Source organism: Anas acuta, chromosome 13 (genome assembly GCF_963932015.1).
Source record: "Anas acuta chromosome 13, bAnaAcu1.1, whole genome shotgun sequence".
NCBI lineage: Eukaryota > Metazoa > Chordata > Aves > Anseriformes > Anatidae > Anas > Anas acuta.
The window spans coordinates 15,924,799-15,946,527 of record NC_088991.1 but is presented as its reverse complement, the minus strand read 5'-3'; the positions used below and the strand labels follow the sequence as shown (position 1 = coordinate 15,946,527).

Below are 21,729 nucleotides of genomic sequence, written 5' to 3'. Positions count from 1 at the left end.
TTGTTTTATAGATGAGTTCAGTGAAAATGTTGCGGTCACGTCTCAATGGGATCCTTTTCAGGCTTATGTTTGAAGAACACGTAAACAATATCAAACCTGACATTATGGCGGTTACAATGGCTTGTGAAGAGCTGAAGAAGAGTGAAAGCTTCAGCAGGCTTTTAGAGTTAGTGTTATTTCTTGGAAACTACATGAACTCTGGTTCCAGAAATGCACAGTCTCTTGGTTTTAACATCAGTTTTCTTTGCAAGGTAAGATGAAACTATAAAACTGGTAAGTGCAGATTCATGAAGCTTACAACCACAAGAGAAACTACCCTAAGTTAGGGAAAAACACTCAGTCAATGTAGTTTACTGACCACATCGCTATTTTAAATAACAGATGCACAAACACAGAGTAAAACTTTCTAGCATGCTATGTTCCTATAGCTGTCCTACTCAGTGCACTGGTGATTAAAGGCAGTCGTTAAACAGTAAGTCTGTTCTGAGTCTTTCTGGAACATAAAAGTAGAACAGACTTTCCAACCTCAATTTTTTCAACCATTATCTCTTCAATAGTATGCACATAGACTTTGGGATAAATTGCTCTGGCTACTTGTCTCTTGCTTCTGTATTCCATCCTGCTATCCATAAAGCAAGAGGTAAGTATGTGGAATTAAAGACAGACTTCTTTATCCTATGTTAAACTTCACTTGTGGTGGCAAAATGAGATACAACATCGACTTAATTTGTAGCAGTACTTGTTTATTTAAATGATGAAATGTGATTAAGGCATTGATCTGAGCTTGACCATCTCAGTTTGTAAAGTACCTGTCTTTGAAATAAAGAGATGCAACATCTGTAAACATATTTAAAATAAAACAAAACAAAACATAAATCTCAGAATTTTGCTGTTATTTCTTATCTTTGATATAATATGAGGGCCCATGGTTCAAGTCCCCATCTGAGGCCACATAGAAATCTAATATGTACTTCAAGGAGTTGTAACTATGGGGGAAAACAGCCTTTCAAATACACAGCAAGTCTGATCTGACATATTTCAGTAGAGGAGGACCCTCTGCTAACTATAGTTTAATACAAAGATCTTGCCAGCATGACGTAAAATAAAACCTTAACCGGAAAGTAGTTTAATTCATTAATGGCTTTTTTAAAGAGTAGCCAATTTGAAGTTTATTTTATAAATCCAATGGTGCTTTTTCTTGTCACTAACATATGAATCTAAAGGGAAATTAGTGAGTTAAGTGGAAATCTTTTTAATTTAGAGGGAGATAAAATGATGACTATGCATAAATGGTATTCTAGCATAGCACAGATTTGAGAAGGTATTCTTGCATTCCAGGTGACTTATAAATTGCTGTCAATGCAAATCCCAAAGGTGTTGACACAGCTAATGTAGATTGACTAATCCTGCAAATTGTTTTCTACTTGAACTGAGTAATTGCTGAAGCATAACTCTCTGTGCTTACAGCTGAATTCCATTTAAAATAACTGAGATAAAAATTTATGACTACTTGCCTTGCCCTCAAAAAAAACAACCCACCTTTTTTCAATACATGTTTCTGAAGGAAGTACTCTTTTACCTGTGAGAGAAAATATTTAAGCATTCTCCATAACAAAATGCTTACTGTGCTGCTGCATTTAGATGTTAATTATGTTTTGTTGTAAGGTGATGTCTAAAAATAAAATAATTACAAGGACAGTGATGTCTGTTGGAGTGAAAAAGGAGGTCTCACCAAAATGTAGACATAAAATTGTATCATTAATACCTCTGTATAGTAATTATGCTTGTGAATTATCACTAATCAGTTGCAAAGTCAGGAAAAGTAATTTAAGTTAGTGGATAAGTTTCTCCAGACAGAGCGACGTAGTTGTTATTTGCTTCTGTTGTTTATTAATTAAGTTAAAAGATGCTTGCTGCTTCCATTTAGTACTCTGATTTTCATTGCTTTTATGCATTTACCATTCGAATTTGAATTAGATCATTATAATAATGTGCTTTTGCTATAGATGTTTTTTCCTCAAAATTTGTCCCTGTAGCGTCTTACTTAAAGAACCACCCTTCCGGACCATTGATATTTATTTTGTGTGTATATATATATATATTAAAAAGAGGTGTTTACACACTTAGTGTTCTTGATTATTTTTCTTAATTTCATTACTTCTATAGACAAAGCTGATATTTGGATAATGACTTTTTTTTTGGTACATTATTTTTGATTGGTAATTGCATTTGGTTCCTTTGTTATATAGCTTTCAAATTCTACCCTCCCTTTCTCCCCCCAAAGTAGTAAGATGGCATTATTGGCTCTGTATTTTTAACTAAGAGTATAGTCTCACAGACCTTCATTAACTGCCTTGAAGAATATAAAATATTAAACTATATCAGGTGGTGGTATCTTCTGTAAACACCAGGTTTAATATATTTGTAGCCACTTAACAGCTTTATTACGTGATTAAAACAGTGTTGAAATCAAAGACTTGAAAAATGGTTGGCATTCAATTGTGTAAATCAATGCTTCTGTATGCATAAGGATGGTAGGGTGAGTGTAATGTCCTATTCAGAGAAACCTTACTGTGAATAGAAAAAATAGAAATACCTGTCTTCTGTTTTTTCGCTGAAGGCACTAAGAGAAAAAAGTGAAATTTCACAGCAAAAACAAGATAGCAGTCTGTTTGCCAGTGTCTTGTGGCTTATACGTGTTTGCTCTGTGGTGTACCTACATGCTACTAAATTTTGAAGGCTGTGTAAACACTGAAAGACATTTATTTATTTATTTTATTTTATTTTATTGGTGGCAATTTGAGAAGGCAGCATTACTGCATAAAAAGGTCTGCCTTGAATAATTTTCAAGTGTTATTTGTTTCTTCTCCCAGGCAATATATTTGAGTTGTAAGCTTTTATAGAGGAATTTGAGAGCCATTAGTTAGCATTTTGATAGAATATATGTAAAGCATAATAATGACTAACTTACTTTACTGTTTTGTGAGCTCTGTTTTTGTGTGTGGAACCCTCATAAGTCATAGTATGTTATTATTTAGAAATTGCATTTCTATAATGTCAGGTACATTGTTAGACTAGGCGTCAGGTATAAAATGTCAAAGAAATTTCATCCTAAGTTTTTGTTTTGCTTGCCATGGAAGTGTTTTTTTTTGTTGTTGTTGTTATTTAAGTGACTTTAGAAACAGAAATGTTTCTTACCTTTTCTAATATTGTCTTTTGTTGAGTCACACAATGGCATGAATATAAACTACAATTTGCAAAGTACAGGAAATGCTGTAGAGCATGCTTAGCATGCTTTAAGAACTTGTTTGCTGTTCTGCCTGTCAATTGGCATATTTAATCAGTTAGGAAAAAAATCAGACAACACAATTTTTTTCTACTAACCACAAGATCATCTATTCTCTTAAAACAAAAGACGACATTTTAAATTATTAAGTTGCTGCCAGTTTTGGGAAGAGCTTTAACCTGAGACTACACTTGTACAAAGTGCGTTCATTCTCTGTCCCAGTATTTAAAATCTCTGTCAGCTTCTTTTCAAATATACTGTGAAGGTGTTATTTTCATACTATATAAATAAGTAGCATATAACTTTTTACTGTATTAAATAAAGAAAGCTTTCATAGTATGGCTTTTTTGCTATTAAGTTTGCAACTTCTTGGAGCTTACTGTTTTGTTTTGTTTATTAATCAAGGGATTGTAATAAATAATGGTGTTAATTTGAAGTGATGCTTTGGCTAGTCTTCTGTTGTCAGGGCCAACTATACAAAGGAAAAGTCTGTATTAGGTGCATTTTGCTTATTTCAGTGGCTCATGAATGATGGCAAAACTTAGTGTTATGAACTGTTCATGAAGTTCAAAAACATACAGTGGGACACAAGAGGAAAAGTAAAAAGGGGAAAGTATGAATGTCTTTTTTTGAATTACTAGCACGATTAAGCTTCTATTTTGTGAAGAACAATTATGTTTTGATGTCTGTCTATATCACAGGTGATGACAATTTTAGAGATGAGGATGTCTGTTTGTCTACTTTTGAAGATTACATATCTAGTGACCGTTTCTATAGGAGTTTTATAAACAAATAAGAATGGTTAGCTTAATGTTTTCAAATGCTTATTTTTCACTGGTAATTTTTGGACTGATGGTGTTTTTTTAAGCTCACTGTAGTCTACTTCATTGGATAAAGCATGATCTAAGTTTAATAACAGTATTATCCTCTGAATATTCTTGTTCTAGAAGGACTTCAACTGTTATGTGAACATGATTTATTCTAAATCAAGCGGAATGTGGCTTGTATGTTAGTTTTTAGCTATTCTTTATATTTGATGTTTTGACTAGCATTTAAGTCTCAGAAAAATAACCAGAAAATATAGTTGGTTCAGGGGAATCAAACAGTGGATATTAATCAAGAATTTTTGAAGTCTTGATACTTGTAAGATGGTAAGATTTTTTTCATTAGACCAGTAATTTAAACTGTCTTTAGGCTTTCTGCCTATGCATGGAACCACAATAAGAGAGCTTTTATGTATTTATTTATTTATTTTGGTAGAACCAGAATTTCTGACTGTCAGTAAGTTAGAAGTGTCTGTATACACATTTCTTTAAGTAAAATACCTTTAGAAATCAGTTTGTTTTTATAAAGTATCCTAACCTGATAAATTCACTTTTCAATAGAACTTGATATCCATATTGATTTTATTGTTTTTCTTGAACAATCTTAAAATTAATTGTCTGTTAGTAGAGCTGAAATCAAAAACAAGGCAGGTATTGATCTGAGACAAATCTTTTGTGAAATACATGTTCTTAAAATATAGCTGGTCATCTGATATACAGAAATCTTATTGTGTAATAGCTTTTAATAAAGTTCAATAAAAGAAAACACTGATTCAAACTTACTTGGTTATAGTTAGAAAGCTAATGCTTTTGTGGTAATTGCAAATCCTTAAAAGCAAATTCTGTTTCTGAATGTTACACTGCAGAGTAGATTCAAAAAAGCAGTGATTTGTAAACAGCATTTGGAAGAATACAGAAAACTTAATTTTGTTTAAATAGGAGAGGCCAAGCCGTTACTCGTGGTGTATGTACTAGAGTATTCTTGATTGCCTAAGTGTCAAGTGCTCTGTGAAAACATGAATATGGCAGAAGTAGCAAAGTTATGCAGGGAAGATGCTGTAATAATTAACTGAAGTTGAATTTTTTTGAGTTGTTGCTTTTGATTATTGTGTGTAAATGATCAAACTGTAATTATTTGCAAAAAGATGATAGTTACCATCTTTTCAAGCATGAGAAAACCCTTGTAGTTTTAGGCTAGATAGAAATGTAATTGAAAGAAATAAAATTAGCTTTAAGCATATGTAGAGTACAACTTCTGTTGTTTCGTGTTTGAGTTAATGGAAAGGCTAACAGCAAGCACTGTTGCTTTAAATAAAGCTTTTCTATTATTCCATCTGGAACAATTTGTTATTTTATATAATAAGTAATATTTCTGTGTTGTTCACAGTGAGAATAGTACAAGATGAGCTGTTCATATAGGTTGAGTATCACTGACTAGTGTTTATTATTATTGACTACCAGTCTCTTCTCTTTTAAGGTAGGGATAGAGAGAGAGAGATTTCTTGGCATAAGATGCATGATTTTATGTAATCTCATTTAAATCAATAGAAAGCTCTTCCAGGAGCTGGACGTGGATGATCCTTGTGGGTGTCTCCCAACTCAGGATATTCTATGATTTATAATAATCAAATGTTGCTCTGGTGGTGATTCTATGAATATACTAAGTTGCGTTACATTCACTGTCGCTTTTATCTCCGGCACCTGACAACTTAATACAAAGATACCCGTTAAGCAAGAAAAATAAATTAAAACCTGAAACTGGTTATGGTATGATTTACCATTTTAAATCGTTTATCAAAATATTGCAAGAAACAGGACTATTTTATTATATTGATGTTATTTTTGAACTGCAGACCTAGATACTCTATATTTGATTGATTTGAATGGCTATGCTTGCAAGTATTGTGTTCTGTGTATATTTATCTTTGATTTAAATTCCAAACAAGGAATGCAATAGTACCAAATTAATGCTTTGACATTCAGCAGGAAGCTGCTCCATAAAACCTCCTATATTGATCTACTGACTTCTTTAATCAAATGTGTTATTTCCACGTTTTCTCTCAGATTAAGGCCGTGGAATCAAAATCTATATTTGAAGATTTTAACATCCGTGTTAGTATCTCATATAAAAATAAATGGATTGGAAAACCTTAAATCAGTGACATGCATTACTAATGTTTTACAAATGCCATATATGTGGGCGTTGCTCTATAAAAGCTCTTCTGTTCCAATGCATTAATACTTCTAGAGAAGTAGTAGATAAATTAGGTTATTTTGCTTAAAAAAAAAAAAAATGATGATTTTTTTTAATATTAATGAGTTTTTTTGTTTATTAAGTCTCAGGGAACTGTTGTAACTTCCCTGGGAATGCTTTGGAAATGAAACAGTAAAAACAAAGGGGGCATAATGCAGAAGCATTTGAAAAGCGAGGTTTTTTAGGAGTCACGAACTTGTGTTTCAGTACATATAGTTATTAGGCAGGATGCAAAATATTTTCATATTTTTTTTTAATTATTTAATATAGCTAGGTTGATAGCAATGAAGTTCTCTTGACAAATTATGAAGATACAACCCTAAAATCCACCGTTTCCTTTAAAAATGGGAGATCTTCTGTGTTTTTCATGAAGTCAAAAATGTGAAGTTCTACCAGAGAGTCAAAAGAGAAAGGACCCATTAAGTTTTCACAGAGTGTACTCATGTTCAGGGTAAACAGACAATTTCAAAGCATATTCAAACTTTTGTTAGTGTTCTAGGTTCTGTCTTGTTTGTAATTTATTTTTAAAGTCTGCCAAACTACACTTGAGAAGTGTGTATTTTCTTCTCTCATTATTAGTAGGTTTAGAATTTTATTTTAAAATATTGATATAATTACTCAATATTAGGTATTGAAAGTCAAATATGAATTAATTTAATAAAATGTGTTCCTTGATTGGGCTAAAGTAGAGAATTTGAAAAGGTTGCTCAGGATCTGTATGACTTTATGAAATGTTTTAAACAGTTGAGCAGATGTTAATAATAGTTTGGATATTAATGGTGGTGACAAAACATGTTTATTTTGTAATCTGTAGGTAAAGTAATTTGGTTGTTTTCAGGGAACAAATGTTTTATCCACTATGATATCATAAAGATCAAAGAGTGTAAATCCCGTAGTTGCTGTTCATGGACAAATTGGAATGCAATTTCTTCCTACTATGCAGATGTTGGGCCACTAACATGCTTTTTTTTCAAGTTGGAAAAACATTTATATATACGTAGCATATTAAAACCTTTTGACTACATACTGTTACTGAGCACTGTTTAATCTTATATCACTGATTTGTTATGAATTAAATTGCATTCTTAATTGCCTAAATACCTTATATTTTTAAAAGCCTGTTTTTGGACTGCACTTATTTATTCTTAAAGGGTAATCCATAAAGCTGAAAGGCCTGTATTAAATTGAACATCAATGGCAAGCCTGTCATGAGGATTATAGAATTAGAACTAGTGATTTACAGAATGAGAAAACAAATAGGAGATTTTATACACATTTATATATACTTCTTAAATAAATCCTTGATTTCATTTGTTCTGTATGCTGTAGCTTTTTTTCTTTTTTTTTTGTGCAAGAACTATGGTTAATAAAATTCAGTTTAAAGGTCTTCACAGATATACTTGTAACACCACTTCTCTATGAAAAGTGAGGTACATTCATCTCAAACTCTTGCATCCACCTACTGTATCTGTGAACTTTGTAAATAAGGGGTAATCTCTACTTCCACTAAATCTTCAGTCAACCCATGCATTCATTCTTTACATCTGCATGAAAATGGATAAACTGAATTTGGACTTAAATTCTTTTTGTCATTCCCTTGAGGTTGTGATGTTTCTTTTTATTTACATGCACATGCCACAAGTATATATATGTACTTAAAGTTTTATCACTAGACCTGTATTTTAGCAATGATTTCAGGACAATCTTTAAAATAATAAATTGATTCTAGCAGTTAATGCCCTTATATTAATGGAGAGCAGAGGGTCGTATTGCCTTCAGAACACTAGTTTATTTCAGACCACTAGAAATTGCCTGTCCAATTGAGCGTAAAGTGAAAATATGAAATTGCCTTCAGTGTGTATAATTCTCATGCACCTTAACCTGAATGAAACTGGACTAATTGAATTTCTTTTACTGGTAGTTAGGATAACTTTTGCTTTACTGTTGTCATTTGGTGTCCCAGTGTGGTGCATTTATTTCATTTCTCTGAACAGAATTTGTCTGAAAATCCAAGCAAGCTGGAAGATTAAGATCAAGCATTATTCTTTAGATTTTGCTTCAGTAAAAACTGAGAATTTACTATATTAATTCTCTTTAACTTGCCTGGTGAAAGAGCAATTTTAGCACTATGTCCAGCTATGTAGCATTTCAGAGGCATTGCTTTAGAAATGGCAGTGGGGGCATCCATAGAATGAACTAAACTATTAATCTCTTCCACATCTTTTTATAATATATATATATATATATATACACACATATATATACATGACAGGATTCTGAATTGCCTTTGCTAAAATCTGAAAACTTAATTGTACTGTCTTCAGGTTTAAGAAATAAAAACAAAAAATACAGTATGGGGTTAAATTCCCTCTGTAGTCTTGTAGAAAGTAGAATTGCAGAAGTTTCTTTTTAATTTTTTTTTGCTTTGTTTGCAGGCAGCCTATTTAGTTAACATTTTGCTAATGAGTTTAAATAAAATTAATTTGGCAGATGTGACAAAATGTTTTTAAAAAGTGTTTTTGTTTTTTTTTTCTTCTATTCACTTTTTAGATTAGAGATACTAAATCAACAGATCAGAAAACAACCTTACTGCATTTTCTGGCAGAAATCTGTGAGGAGAATTACCGGGACATCTTAAAATTCCCAGATGAACTGCAGCATGTTGAGAGTGCAAGTAAAGGTAAGCAAGTAGATGAAACACCTAGAGGTATTAGCTCTTTGGAGATATTTCATGTCAAAACATTTCTCTTTAGATTGCAGGATTATATAACATGTAAGCATTAATAATCCACGTGGATTTTTTTCTTTTCTGATGTTTCTTGATTTAAGAAAAAGTGAGGGGGAGAAATAGTAATAAAGTAACTTTTATTCTGAAGTAGGTTGTGGAAATAATACAACACAGTGAAGTGCTTACAAAATGATACGTAAAAAAATTGTATAAGCAGCGTTGATTACTGTTAGGCCTTTCAAGACTTACTGTTTGAGAGTAAGCACCCATGTGTGTATATGCATATGTTTCTCATTTTAATACCTGATTTTTTTTTTTTTAGAGAATAGCAAATATGTTTTCTAATGTGCTCAGATTGCATATGAAAGGTACAATTCAATTTACACTGTACAGTCGATGATTAATACTGATTTTATTTTTGGTCAGTTTGCAGTATTGCCCAGTAGATGTGATAGAGAACTTTATTTATTGTTGGATAACCGTTGTATATAATAAGGTGTGCTTTTTAGTGCACTTGTTGCTTAGCTATGGAAAGATTAAGATTATTTATATCGTAAATAATGTCTGCCATACAGTATAAATGGTTATCATGTAGTATAAGTTATAATAAAGATTTATCCTAACAGAATTTTTCCCTGATCATATTTGCCTTAGTAGTAATTTAGTAGTAATTGAGTGAGGTTTATGATCATCTTTGAGATAAAAATGTTACATCAAAGCATTACATTTCTTATGTTAAAATTCTGTTTCAAATACCAATGGCAATTAAGCCACAACTGCTATTCTTTGTTATAGACTTTTTTTTTTGTCAACTTCATAAGTACCCTTTCACACTTTCTTTCTGCATAAACACTAAAATATATATTGCTTAAAGTTGAAAAGGTCTTGCTGGTTCAGACAAAGCCAACTCCCCTACCCCAGTTTAGTTAATACATGAAATAACAGACTTCAGAACTGTAACAGAAAAGTTTTATATGTTAACGAGAGAAATTACTGTACAAGTGCAATAAAACTGATAATCAGGATAAATGACAATGTGATAAAACTCTTTGAAGTGGACTGCAGTAATTTTTCACTCCTACCTCAGTATATATAACTACTTCAGAATTAGGATAATAATCCATGTTAAATTAATGCTTTAAGTTGTTAGTTGTACTCCAAGAAAGGTAGTTATTTCAGAATCCAGCTTTGTTTTTCTTCTTTACATCCAATGAAAGTATCACCAGGGCTACAGTAAATATATAGACTTTTATTTTTATTCTGAGCATTCACTTGTCTCATGTTTTTCACCTCTCTGCTGTTGGATACCTAATTGGCATGAATGCCTATTGACAAAATTCAGCTGTTCTGTTTGAATAGGGTTGAGGATGATATTGTGGTTTAAGGCAACATAGAAACTGAAGAAATGACTTGTACATTGCAATATTGAAGTAGTTGATAAATAAAGGTGAATCCTTAATGTACAGCAGATGACCTACATCTGACTGCTGTGTCTGAGCATTGCTATGAATGTTACATATGGAGACAGATAACTTTCTTAAACTGATCTTAAACTTGAATGGTTGATTTCAAGGTCTGGCTCTCCCCACTTCCCCAGCTTACTTTGTAAGCGTCCTTAGTTTGGTCTGTGTTTTCACAAAAACTATGATTAAGAGTTTTGCAGCTTTGAGTTTTTTTATACTGTGATTCAAAACCTTTGATATTCTCTAGGTTGACTTGAGGAATTAAACCGAAAGAGTTAGTAAAATTTAGTTAAACTACAGCATCCAATAGGGAGAAAGCATTTAATGGGAGTGAAGTCCCTGTTAATCCCGAAATCTAAGATAGATACAAAGCAGGTTTGACTGCAGTTAGACATTTCATCCTGTAAGATAGGAGCTCATTAAGTTTCTTACAAACAGTGCGGACTTCTTATCAGAAACATAAATTACTGTTCATGTTTAATGACCAAAATTTCCCTTTCAGACTTTTTTTTCTTTCTGTAACAAAGCAGGTTTTTGGCAGAATAAACCTGATTTATGTAACTTGCCTCAACTGTTCCCATGGTACCTCTTGATTATTGTTTAACTGTAATGTTCATCTGCCCTGTCACGTGTGGTCATTTCCTCTGTGTAGCAAGTTCATGTGCTTTGTGTGGAAGAGATGATTTTCACTTCCTATTTATCATTTGTTGTTTTATAAACCAGTGGTTTTCGGGAATGAACAGTCAGGTTTAATTTTCATGTAGGAGGCTTCTTTTGTTTGAATAAACTGGCTGCAGATATGAGGGCATTCAGATCATTTTTCTGTAAAACAGAAGGAAATCTATCAGCCAATATTATCTCTGTATGAATTTAAATAAGGAAAGATAAACAAAATCTACTTTTTAGGCAGAAGGCAGACACACAGTTTGAACGATACATAAAGCTAAATTCATAGACTTAGTCAACTTCTTTTAACATCTCAGGACAATATTCTTGGTCCCATGTAAATAAAATAAAGTCTTACTTTGCTTTTATTTTCATATAAGCATAAAGAACAAGTATCTGAACAAAAGATGTATGGTTTTGAACAAATAGGAGATAAAGCATAAAACTGGATTTTAATATGTAAAGGTCAATGGGAATTAGGTGAACTGCCCGTGCATGTACCAAAATCTTCAATAATCTGATATTAGGTATAATAAAATATTTTTATCTTTTTAAACATGGAATAACAACCTAGTGTTTTTTTGAAAACTAAAACTAAATTAGGAAACAGTTTTATTCTGGAAAGTATAAGCAAAGGTCAAACTGATTAACTATCAAGAGATTATTGGCAAAGCATTCTTTCTTACCTAATATGAGAAGAAAAGCAAAAAAGCAATAAAATCACATGGTTGTGACAAACTGGATGCAAGTAATATTCAGTTATGGCATTTTCTCTTAAAATTTTATGATTTGTGATTTTAATAAATATTTAACAAATTCACATCCATTTCTACAGTCAATGAAAAACTTTAAAAATAAGAATACCTCACTGGAGTCAGGCAATATGTTTGGGATTTCTAGAAAAAGTTGTACTGTAAAAAGTATTTGAAAATCCTTGCAAAAGATATATATTCTGTTACTTGAAGCTCCTATGACTGTTAAGCTTACCAGAAATGGTAGAAAAGAAATACATAACCCACGTAATGAAGAAGATGAAAGTTACCATATATTTTATAATAATAATTTGTTTTCAAATTTTAAAAGAACAATAGTTGTAAATCATAGTTCATGGTTTAAATAGCATGTATATTTAAAATGAAACATTTTTATCAGTTGATTATTCTGACTAGTTCCTCCTGCGTTTAACAATTCTTGACACACTTATATTACCTGCTTGCTTTGTCTGCCAAAGTTGGGAACTACTAGGCTTTCTACCAGAATGCAGAGTCATGAGAAGTTTTGTAATTTTTTTTGTTTGTTTATTTATTTTTTATTTATACTCATAAATAGTAGTCATTTTTCTGTCAAATGGAATTTCTATAGTTCATTGCAGTAGAAGAAAATGTTTTTAACAAAGAAATCTGTGGTATTTTCTACCTTGCACAGATTACGTTGCTGAAACAGATTTTGCCCGATCTGGCATGTTTGTGGATATGAAATAGACAGTGCCTTATGGCATTATAAATATAATGCCTGCATCTGTGACTGTTCTTTCCATAATAGAATCTGAAAGCTGGCATTTTGCTTCACAATCAAAAGTCAGTCTTACACTGTATAGTGACTTCTGTCATTCTTTTCATTCATATAAAATGCAATAATGAAATGTCAGAAAATATCTCAATGTCTTTTTCTGAATGTAGGTGCATCAAATACTGGATAACTGCTGTCCTCCAGAAAACTGTATTTGCATATGTCATATCATATGCATATGTATTTGCAGTCCCATATTTGCATATATCATTGTTGTATTGATGGTAGCTTATCCATCATCTCATTAAAAGCTTTTTGACAGAAGTGTTCTCTTTCACTGACAAGATTTCAGTGAAGAAGACGGAGAAGTAAAGCTTTGCAGATTTTGTGTTGTAGTTCCAATCTTCAATTTCTGAAATACATCCTGTTGGGAGACTCAGTAGGATTCAGGATTGGCCTGCAAATATGTCTAAAAAGTTTTCCCTGTCTTTTATGGGCTTTAGAATTTATTTGGCAGTTATCTTCTAATGTGTAGTGTTATGCAAAGTCATGGTAGTTTGGAATTTGAAGCTACATTTTCAAGCTATAATTTTAATTCCACCTTAAACAAAGCTTTTCAGTATGGCATGTGTTTTAAGGATTCACTTCTCTTCCTGAAGAGTAATTATCAGAGGCAAAATTAGGGAACAGTCCAGATGACTCTCATAGGCTGTTACTTATTAAAGAAATTAGAGCATTAAAGAATTTCTGAATATAGCTAAACCAATTGAGGTTTGAAGACCCCTTTAAGTGGCTTCTCAAAGAAAGAAATCCATTCAGAATTCCTTATTACCAACCTTTAGTGAGAAGTTGGTACTGTTTTGTAGCTTTCACAGTGCTACTTATTTTTATTCTCATCTGTTCTTGAATTTACACTCTTCTTGATATGAGGAACGTTGTTATGCCTCTGGAGGCATGGCTTGCACTTCAACAAATTGGAAAGACCAAACACTTGTTAAAAGTTAAGAGCCTGAAAAGGAGGACTGTTAGATCAAATTGTTCCATGTCTTGTCTAGTGCATTTTTAATAACTCAGTGATTGAACAGCTTTCCCTGATTGTGTTACCAACACTTTACTCCTCCTCTTACTTTGGATTCCTTTCTGCCTGCAATTTCTGCACATATACCACAGTAGTATATCATGTGCCATAGTTGTTTCACAGTGAATTATTTATATAAAACATGTATATATAAAAATGTGCTGTTGGCAGTTTACTCCTAGGTGAAAATATACGAAAAGCATGGTATTGACAGCATATGTCAGAGAAAGTAGGAAGCTGGCACACAGGATTTGTGCAGGTCACAAAATAAGCATAAAACATCAGGATTCATCCAGAAGAATCACCACAAACAAACAAATGCAGCAAAAAAAGGTGTTCTTACCTTAAAATTGCATTGGCAAATTGAGAGGATAATAGAATCCATACACAATTGCTTTAACAGTTGTTATATTTTAATCAAAGTCTGAAATGATAAAGTATTACATATCAGAGATACGTACATTTATATATTGCATGTGTCTGTGCGTAATACACACATGTATGCCTGTGACACAGTATATATCTCAAAATGTGCCTGGATATTAAGTGTGTGCCATATGTATGTGTCTATTCTCTATTTACTTTTTAGTGCTGTACTATGAGTCCTTTACTTCTTTTTAATTGTCAGTGACTTGTATTATTCAAACCTATCTTTGATGTTAACAGAGGGTTTCACAGACATTGGTTTATAGAAATCAGTTTAATTTCAGTAAAAGAAAAATATTTGATCTTTTTTCTGTGTCTGTTCCTTAAATCACTTCTGTAACTAAGTACATGCGTTAATAAGATGATTCATTTAAGCAAGTACATGCATTAATAAGGTGAAGTCTCTTTGAACCTTAGTTACTTTCTAATCTTTGAATTACATATAAAAGAATGAAATACTAGATTTTTTACCAATAAATTTGAATAGAAATTGAATCATTTGAACTAATGGTAGAATTAAGTGGTGACATTTCCATATTAAGTGTGATGATTTGGTGTATTACATTAGATATTTTTACTTATTTTTATGTAGAGTTGAATTTTTTTTATGAACAGTAATTCAGAAAAATGTGTCTACTTCATGGAATAATTCTTCTTAAGACTATTCATAATGTCGTTGTTTTCTCCCTTTCTGACACCCTTTCTTTTTAATTGTATTCTGGAAGCTTTTTACTTATTGACTCTTTTTCTTAGTTTCAGCCCAGACTCTGAAGAGCAACCTTGATTCAATGAACCAGCAAATCCAGCGCCTAGAGAATGACATTGAGAATTTCCCTAAAACACAAGATGAACATGATAAGTTCGTAGAAAAGATGAGCATATCCTTTTTGCATGTTTATACGGCTGATATCAATGTTAACTTTGTCTGGTTAAGTATTTCACAACACTTAAAATTAAGTTTTAAATCTCTTCTTCCATGCTTTTATTCTAGTGGAGAGAAAAGTATGTCAGAATATGCTGAATGTAAGAAAACAAGGAAGCCATTAACTAAGCTGAATCTTATGTTTTATTCGTAATTGGTGTATAATTTAAAGTATTCCAAAGGAGAAAAGCAGATAGCTTTCTTAAAGGAATTAAAGTGTCTTGTCATGAAGATAGTTTTGTTTTTCTTCTAAAGAACAGTATTTAATGGTAATTGTTAAGTCATTTCTGTCTCAACAACTGCCAGCAGTAGAGTTAAGATCAGTTCTTATTTTAGCTTCAGATAGGTTGATATTTGAAGGGGAGAGTATCGGGTGATTTTTTTTTTTTTTTGGTCAGATCTGTTTAGAGTAAAAGTATTTAGATACTTGGTACTTGAGAGATTTGTGCTTTTATTTCAGAATAAATAGAGAATAGAGACTGTACGTTCTTTAGTACAAGGAAAAACTGTGGGAGAACACCAAAGCATGTTCGTTTAGATTGTTTTCTCTCCAAAATTTTTACATATCAGTCTTTACTTTTGTGCAAGAATATAAGGTAATAAGTAAACTGTCAGTGCAAGAAGCTCACAAAATTTTCTGAGACCAGGCAGAAGTTCATGTTTCTTTAAAAAAATAAAATAAGTAAAATGCATAAAGCACATCTGTGTGGAACCATTTAGAGTATGGTACATGGTAAAGACAGGCGTTTTCTGCATTTATAGAAGCTCCGATAATTCATGTGGTATCTTAATGCAATGATAATGCAATGAGACAGAAGTTATAATTTTGTGTTTTTTTTTTTTTTTTTGTTTAAAAAAATGGAGATGGATGTCTAGAGCTGCTGTTACTTGCTCATCATACTTAGGTGAATGTAATGAAGGATTCACCCAATGTATTTGGAATCTGAGTTTTAGCAGGATTAATCATCTGAATGGGTTCGGTGACAGAAATTCACAAGAATATGTTTAATGTCTTCTCTGTGTGCATTTATTTTAAGTTTCTGTCAAGACTAGAAAACTAACTTGAAGTAGACAACTCATAAGAAGAAAATTTTTGTTCTCTTCTGCCTTATTCTACCTTGTCTTTTTTGCAAGGTTAGGAGACGTGTTAGTAATCACATTTAATCAGGTTTGCTGTTTTTTTTAGTAGAAGAAAAAATTGTTTTCCTGAGATGCATTCACATAGGGAAACCTTCACTTGTAATAGCCCTTTGTTTTGACATTGTATGTAGGCTGAATACAGTCAAGTAAACCAGTTTTCTTTGGACGTGAAACCAAGATATTGAAATACACCTTTTGCCACTGTGTCATTTGGAATTTTACATGTGTTGTAGACTTACTGTCTACAACAAACTGTATTGCAAGTTGTATACATACTCTCAGTTGTGTTGAGCCAGTGCTTTGTCATTTGTTATTTTTCTGCTTGTGCCTTTACTATACTTAGAGAAGATTATTTATATCATTCAAGTATTGGTGAGGCCACATAGGTACCTTTTTTTGTATCTGCTGCTTGTCTCCTGAATTTATTGAAGCACGAAGATTGCCTCAGTGTTACTGAGATTAAAACATGTGTACATATATATGTATATAAATGGCTTTTTGTATTAGCGATAATATAAAGATCCTTTAAAAAAAAATAAAAAAATGTTGCAAGTCTATTAAGAAGGCAGACTTGCTCTGGTGCACATATGTTAATGTCACAGCTAGATTACCAGTTCCTGGTTATTAAAGTAGGTACCCTGAACTGTAGATGTCTGACAGCTTTTTATCCTATCAGTGGATTTGGTGGCTTAACAAAACAGATAAGACTAAAAAATGAACTGATTCTGCCTAAGGAATGTTATGTCAAATGATCAAATGTGTTTAATATTTTAAAATGTTCTACATTCCTGTGTTATATTTTTTAGAATGGACAATAAATTTGGAAGGGTTTTAAGAGGAATTATTTAAGAGGAAAAATACCACATTTTAATCATCAATCTGTTTCTTTTGTTTCTGTCATATTGTTGAAGAACTGTTGTTGATAGCACATACTGAGATTAGGAAGTTGAGGAATTTCAAGCTGAACATCTCTAACTGCCAGAGTGTTTCAGAAAAATTGGTACATGTTGGAATATAAATCATCTCTCAGTAGGGTTTTGGCATGCAGGATTAAAGGCATAGTTTCTCTTTTCTTTACCTGCCACTAAACAAAGCAGTGTGCAAGTAATTGTGAATGAGACTTCCTTCAGACAGCATGAAAGGAGTATTGCTTGGTATCCTACTAAATTAGGACATTAATTACAATAAAAAATACCACTTGTAATATTTATAATGATAAAGTAATAATATAATTCATAGTGTAGAAGGAAATGGTATAGAACAAGTTTGGTTTCTATAACTTAAAAGAGAAATAATGCGAGTTTTTTGTATTACGAGTGACAAAAATACGAGTATGAATCCCGCTTACTTTTGAGTTAGATTTAATTTCCATTACCCATTTTTAAGCAGGTTAATTTGTGACTTTTCTTAATCAGTGTTTTATTTGGTGTGTACGGTTACTCATTTCAGTGCACACAACTTGATGTAGTTATTGATAGAGTATTGACAGAGACCTAAACCCAGAACTACAGTAGGTATTAAATACAAAGACAGGAAGAATAATATTTTACTATTCCACAGTAGATGAGTAAGTATGTCCCACTGACTAAAAAAATTAAATATAGCTCTAAGAGTTTTAATTCAATGTAATTTACAAATTGAATTCAAAATTCAATTTAATTCAATGACTATAGTTTGCTAACTGGGTACACATTTCAGACACTTATTTTGACACATTTTTATTATGTATAAACTGAGGCAAAATGAGTTATCTGAGCAGTTTATATTTAAAACTGGAGGCAACTAAATAAAATCACTTGATTTCACAAGTATATTTGGTTTTCTATTAGACTTGCTTTAGGACTATGCAGATATTGGTTCTGGTGAATTGGTTCTGTAGTTGTGTCAATGTGACTTCCTGCCTAAGGGTGTATGATTTTTTTCTATTTGATTGTTCATAAGGATCAGTGAACATAATAAGAATTGCAGATGAAGCGACTGTAGTTTGATTTCCATCTTTTATAACCAATTAATTTTATTGTGATAATATGATTTGATTTCAACTATGATAGAGTACAGGTAATGCCACTGTCAACGTCATACTTGGATTTTTCTGTCTAAAAGCATGTCTTTTATGAGAGTATAAATCTTGACTTGAAAAATTCAGATAGTATAATTTCTTCTATGTTCCTAATAGATTCTATCAATGATTTTCTTTCAAAAATACACAGATTGATGCTGGTTTGACTTCTCATGGTTTCAGTTTCTAGCCATCTTAAGTTTTTTAAGACTTAATGGCTATCACATATCTCTTTCTCAGTGCAAGAATTTTGATACTATGGTCAGGTGACTTAAATTTATCTGTGATAACCAAGTAGGCTCATTTCTCTAGTATTCTTGGTGTTTTTTTAATATGCTTTTGTAAAGCAGTTTCCAACTAAGTACAGTGCTTCAGTATTTTTGTAGCTTCACAGGCATGAGTTAAAAATTTAATATTATTTGTTTTTGTTCTACATCAGAAGTTGTTTCTGTCACCACCATCACAGTGGAACTTTGTATTTGGTTAGAATCACTGAGGTTGGAAAACACCTCTGAGATCATGTAGTCCAAGCATCAAACCATTAGGAAACAATGCAAAGTTGCTTCCATGACCACTACTTGCTGTGGGACACAGGTCTGCATCCTGTAAGTGCAGTTACATGTTGTTTATAAGGAACACTGGACTTTAGGGGGGAACTGCACAGAAAAATTTTTGTGGGATTCTGAAGTGATAGTATAGGCACTATCATGCTGTCATACTAGGGTTTTAGTTTACCTGCCTTATATTGGGATTTTCTTCAGGTACTTAATTGCCCAAGTTTTAAGGAATACTCACAGCACTGTCTGAAGTTACTGGGATCCTGAAGATTATTTATATGGTTGGCCACCAATAGCAATTGATTTCAGAACCTAATGAGAATTACAGCTGTTCTGTAAAGTAAAGTAAAATGTAATACGGTTACAGAAAAAGAAAAGACATTAAAATATTCTGCCTGTGAATTATATGGTATGTTAAGTAACTTTTTCATAATCTGATCCAGGACTCAAATAGTATTTTACTTGAAGATCATATATATGTGAGAGGTTTCTTTATAATTATCCCAGCTTCATGTAGCACTGGAGAAGTAATTATAGACTATGACAAATTTGGCTTTCACTCCTTGATTTGTTTCAGTTTTTGTGCCTATAATTAAAGATTTTAAATGGAAAACTCAGAATTTTGTACTTACAAGTAATAGGTATATGGATTATTTTCTTTTTAAGTGATGTTAAAGCATGAGTGTTTGTCTTTCTAGGGAAACTAGGTTTTTGCTATAGCTGCTTGTATATAAAGAATCAGAGGTCTTGCTTTTGGACCATTATATAATTTGTAAAGAATCAGACTTTTTTTTTTTAACATAATATATCTGAGATGTATTAATGATGTCTGTGACACTCTTATCTGTTAGCACTTGGATATCCTCCTAGCTTGTTACGGAAAAAATAATTCACGTGGTGTTTTGAGATGTCATTTTTGGGGAATCCTGTTTTGTTTATGAGACAATTTGAAGTGCACTGGCCCCTTCATTTCTTTATGAGTATGTATATTATGTATATTAGAATTTGCTCATACTTAAGGGTGCCTCAAAAGTAATACCAAAGGGTGAAATTTCTATGAAGTTTTGTACATGCATTGTACAAATGCATTTGAAATACCTGTTGCCAGAATGCACTTGTCACTACTCCTGGGAACTAGAAAAGAAAAGCCATTCAAAGATCATTTAAAGTTAAGCCTGCAGCTTGCAGTCGAAAATAAACTTCAAGGAATAACCAAAAAAAAAGCACGTCTTAAGACTTGCTAGCCTCAGTCCTCTAAAGTCTTACTTAAGAGGACTTAAGAGCGCATGCAGTGAAGGGGAATGAAACAGGAGTGATTTATTCCAGTTTAAAAGATAAAAAATATAAGATGTTCTCTTATATTTTTTGGGCTGAGGGCTGAGGACATCTGATGAAGTAGGAATGTGAACTGAATTAATTTTCAAGCTATGATTCTGTTGGGCTTCCAGTTTAATCAGTTTCATTTTGTTGTTCTGCTCTAGTCAGCTGAGTAAAATAACAGAATGAGAGGTGAGAAAGCAATCAGCTGGAGAAAAAATAGGAAGAGCATTTAGTAAGTGGAGAATGGAAAGTAGCATGAAGAAGGAAAGATTAAAATTGATAATATTGGTTTTAAGGTAAAGGGCATGGTGTCAGAATGAAAGAGTTTAGAAACACTTAGGACAGAATAAAGTTCAACTCAATGGAGATGACAATATGCATTGTGCCTATAAACTGAAAGTTGCTGCTTTGTAAGCCATCCTTAGTACATGTTTAGTACTTCTTAAATGGAGTAGTCTTTAAGCAGTAAATAAAAGGCTTTAAGCAGTAAATTCAAGTCCCACTATATTGTATGTTTTTTTGCTTTATAAGTAATGTTACATTTCAGGTGTGATTCCTTTTTTAGTTTGTGTCTTCAGAATTGAGTGTACAGACTAATATGTAGGCCTGCTTTTGACTGTAAGCAACTTCTGTTTTGATGTTGTAGTTCTCTGGATTTTAGTCAGCTTTGCAGCACATTCCCAAGTATATAAATTGCTCAAGTTCAAATTTTGAAGTATATTTAAGTAACAGGGATAACATTTACCAAGGTCTGTAGTGGAGCGGTAAACTTGATTGCTGTTAATGAGATACTAAAATGTTCCTAAAAGGATATGTACCTTGTAGTACATATTCTGTAGACGTTTTTATTCAAATTCGCAAAATTGGTTAACATGATGTGCAAAGGAAGAATCTCATGCTATTGGTATATGTTTAAATGTGCATCCTGAATGCTTTATTCTAAGTTTGTAGAACTGTGAGAACATAAAATTTGTCACTTGTAGGTAAATGTTTTTAAGATTTAAGTGAGTTGCTTGGCTGTTTGACTTCGATCCACCGAATGTCTATGCCCCAAATTTGTGTTAATATTGTGTTGCACTAAATGCACAAAAAGAATAATGGAATGTACTTTTTAAAAAGAAAATCAACAGTATATCATTTTATGAGGTTACATTTAAGAATCTCTTCTGTCTGAACACTCATCATATTGAAATGAGCGTGCTAAAGCAACCAAGACAAACTTGATTAAACTGATCGTGCTTGTAATTCTTAGAAGTACATCCGAAGGTCTGCTGTATTTGATCAGCATAGGCAGAATATCCCACTTCTGAAAGCACTGTGATAGAAAATGGGAAGAATTAGTATATACATATAATCTGCTTTTAGTTTCCTAACTGGCAGCTCTCTTAGAAAATTCAGGGCATCAATGAACAGTGTTGTCTTTTTTGTTTTTGCACTGCTTATTGTTCAAGCTCATAGCATCTCAGCATTCTGAATCCCATTGAAGAATTGACCCTG

The 21,729-nt window shown here is 32.3% G+C and overlaps 1 protein-coding gene across 17 annotated transcripts in view; it reads left to right on the top strand.

Annotated features, from left to right (window-relative positions):
• DIAPH2 (diaphanous related formin 2) overlaps positions 1-21,729 on the top strand; it is a 252,477-nt gene that overhangs the window by 73,594 nt on the left and 157,154 nt on the right. For all 17 annotated transcript variants that reach the window (XR_011101176.1, XR_011101178.1, XR_011101177.1 and 14 more), the window contains 3 exons: positions 12-251; positions 8,915-9,044; positions 14,988-15,113. Coding sequence is in view for 9 of the 17 variants with exons in the window: in XM_068697351.1 (XP_068553452.1) it covers positions 12-251; positions 8,915-9,044; positions 14,988-15,113 (496 nt within the window). In the remaining 8 variants the exon portion in view is untranslated. The remainder of the gene's footprint in view (positions 1-11; positions 252-8,914; positions 9,045-14,987; positions 15,114-21,729) is intronic.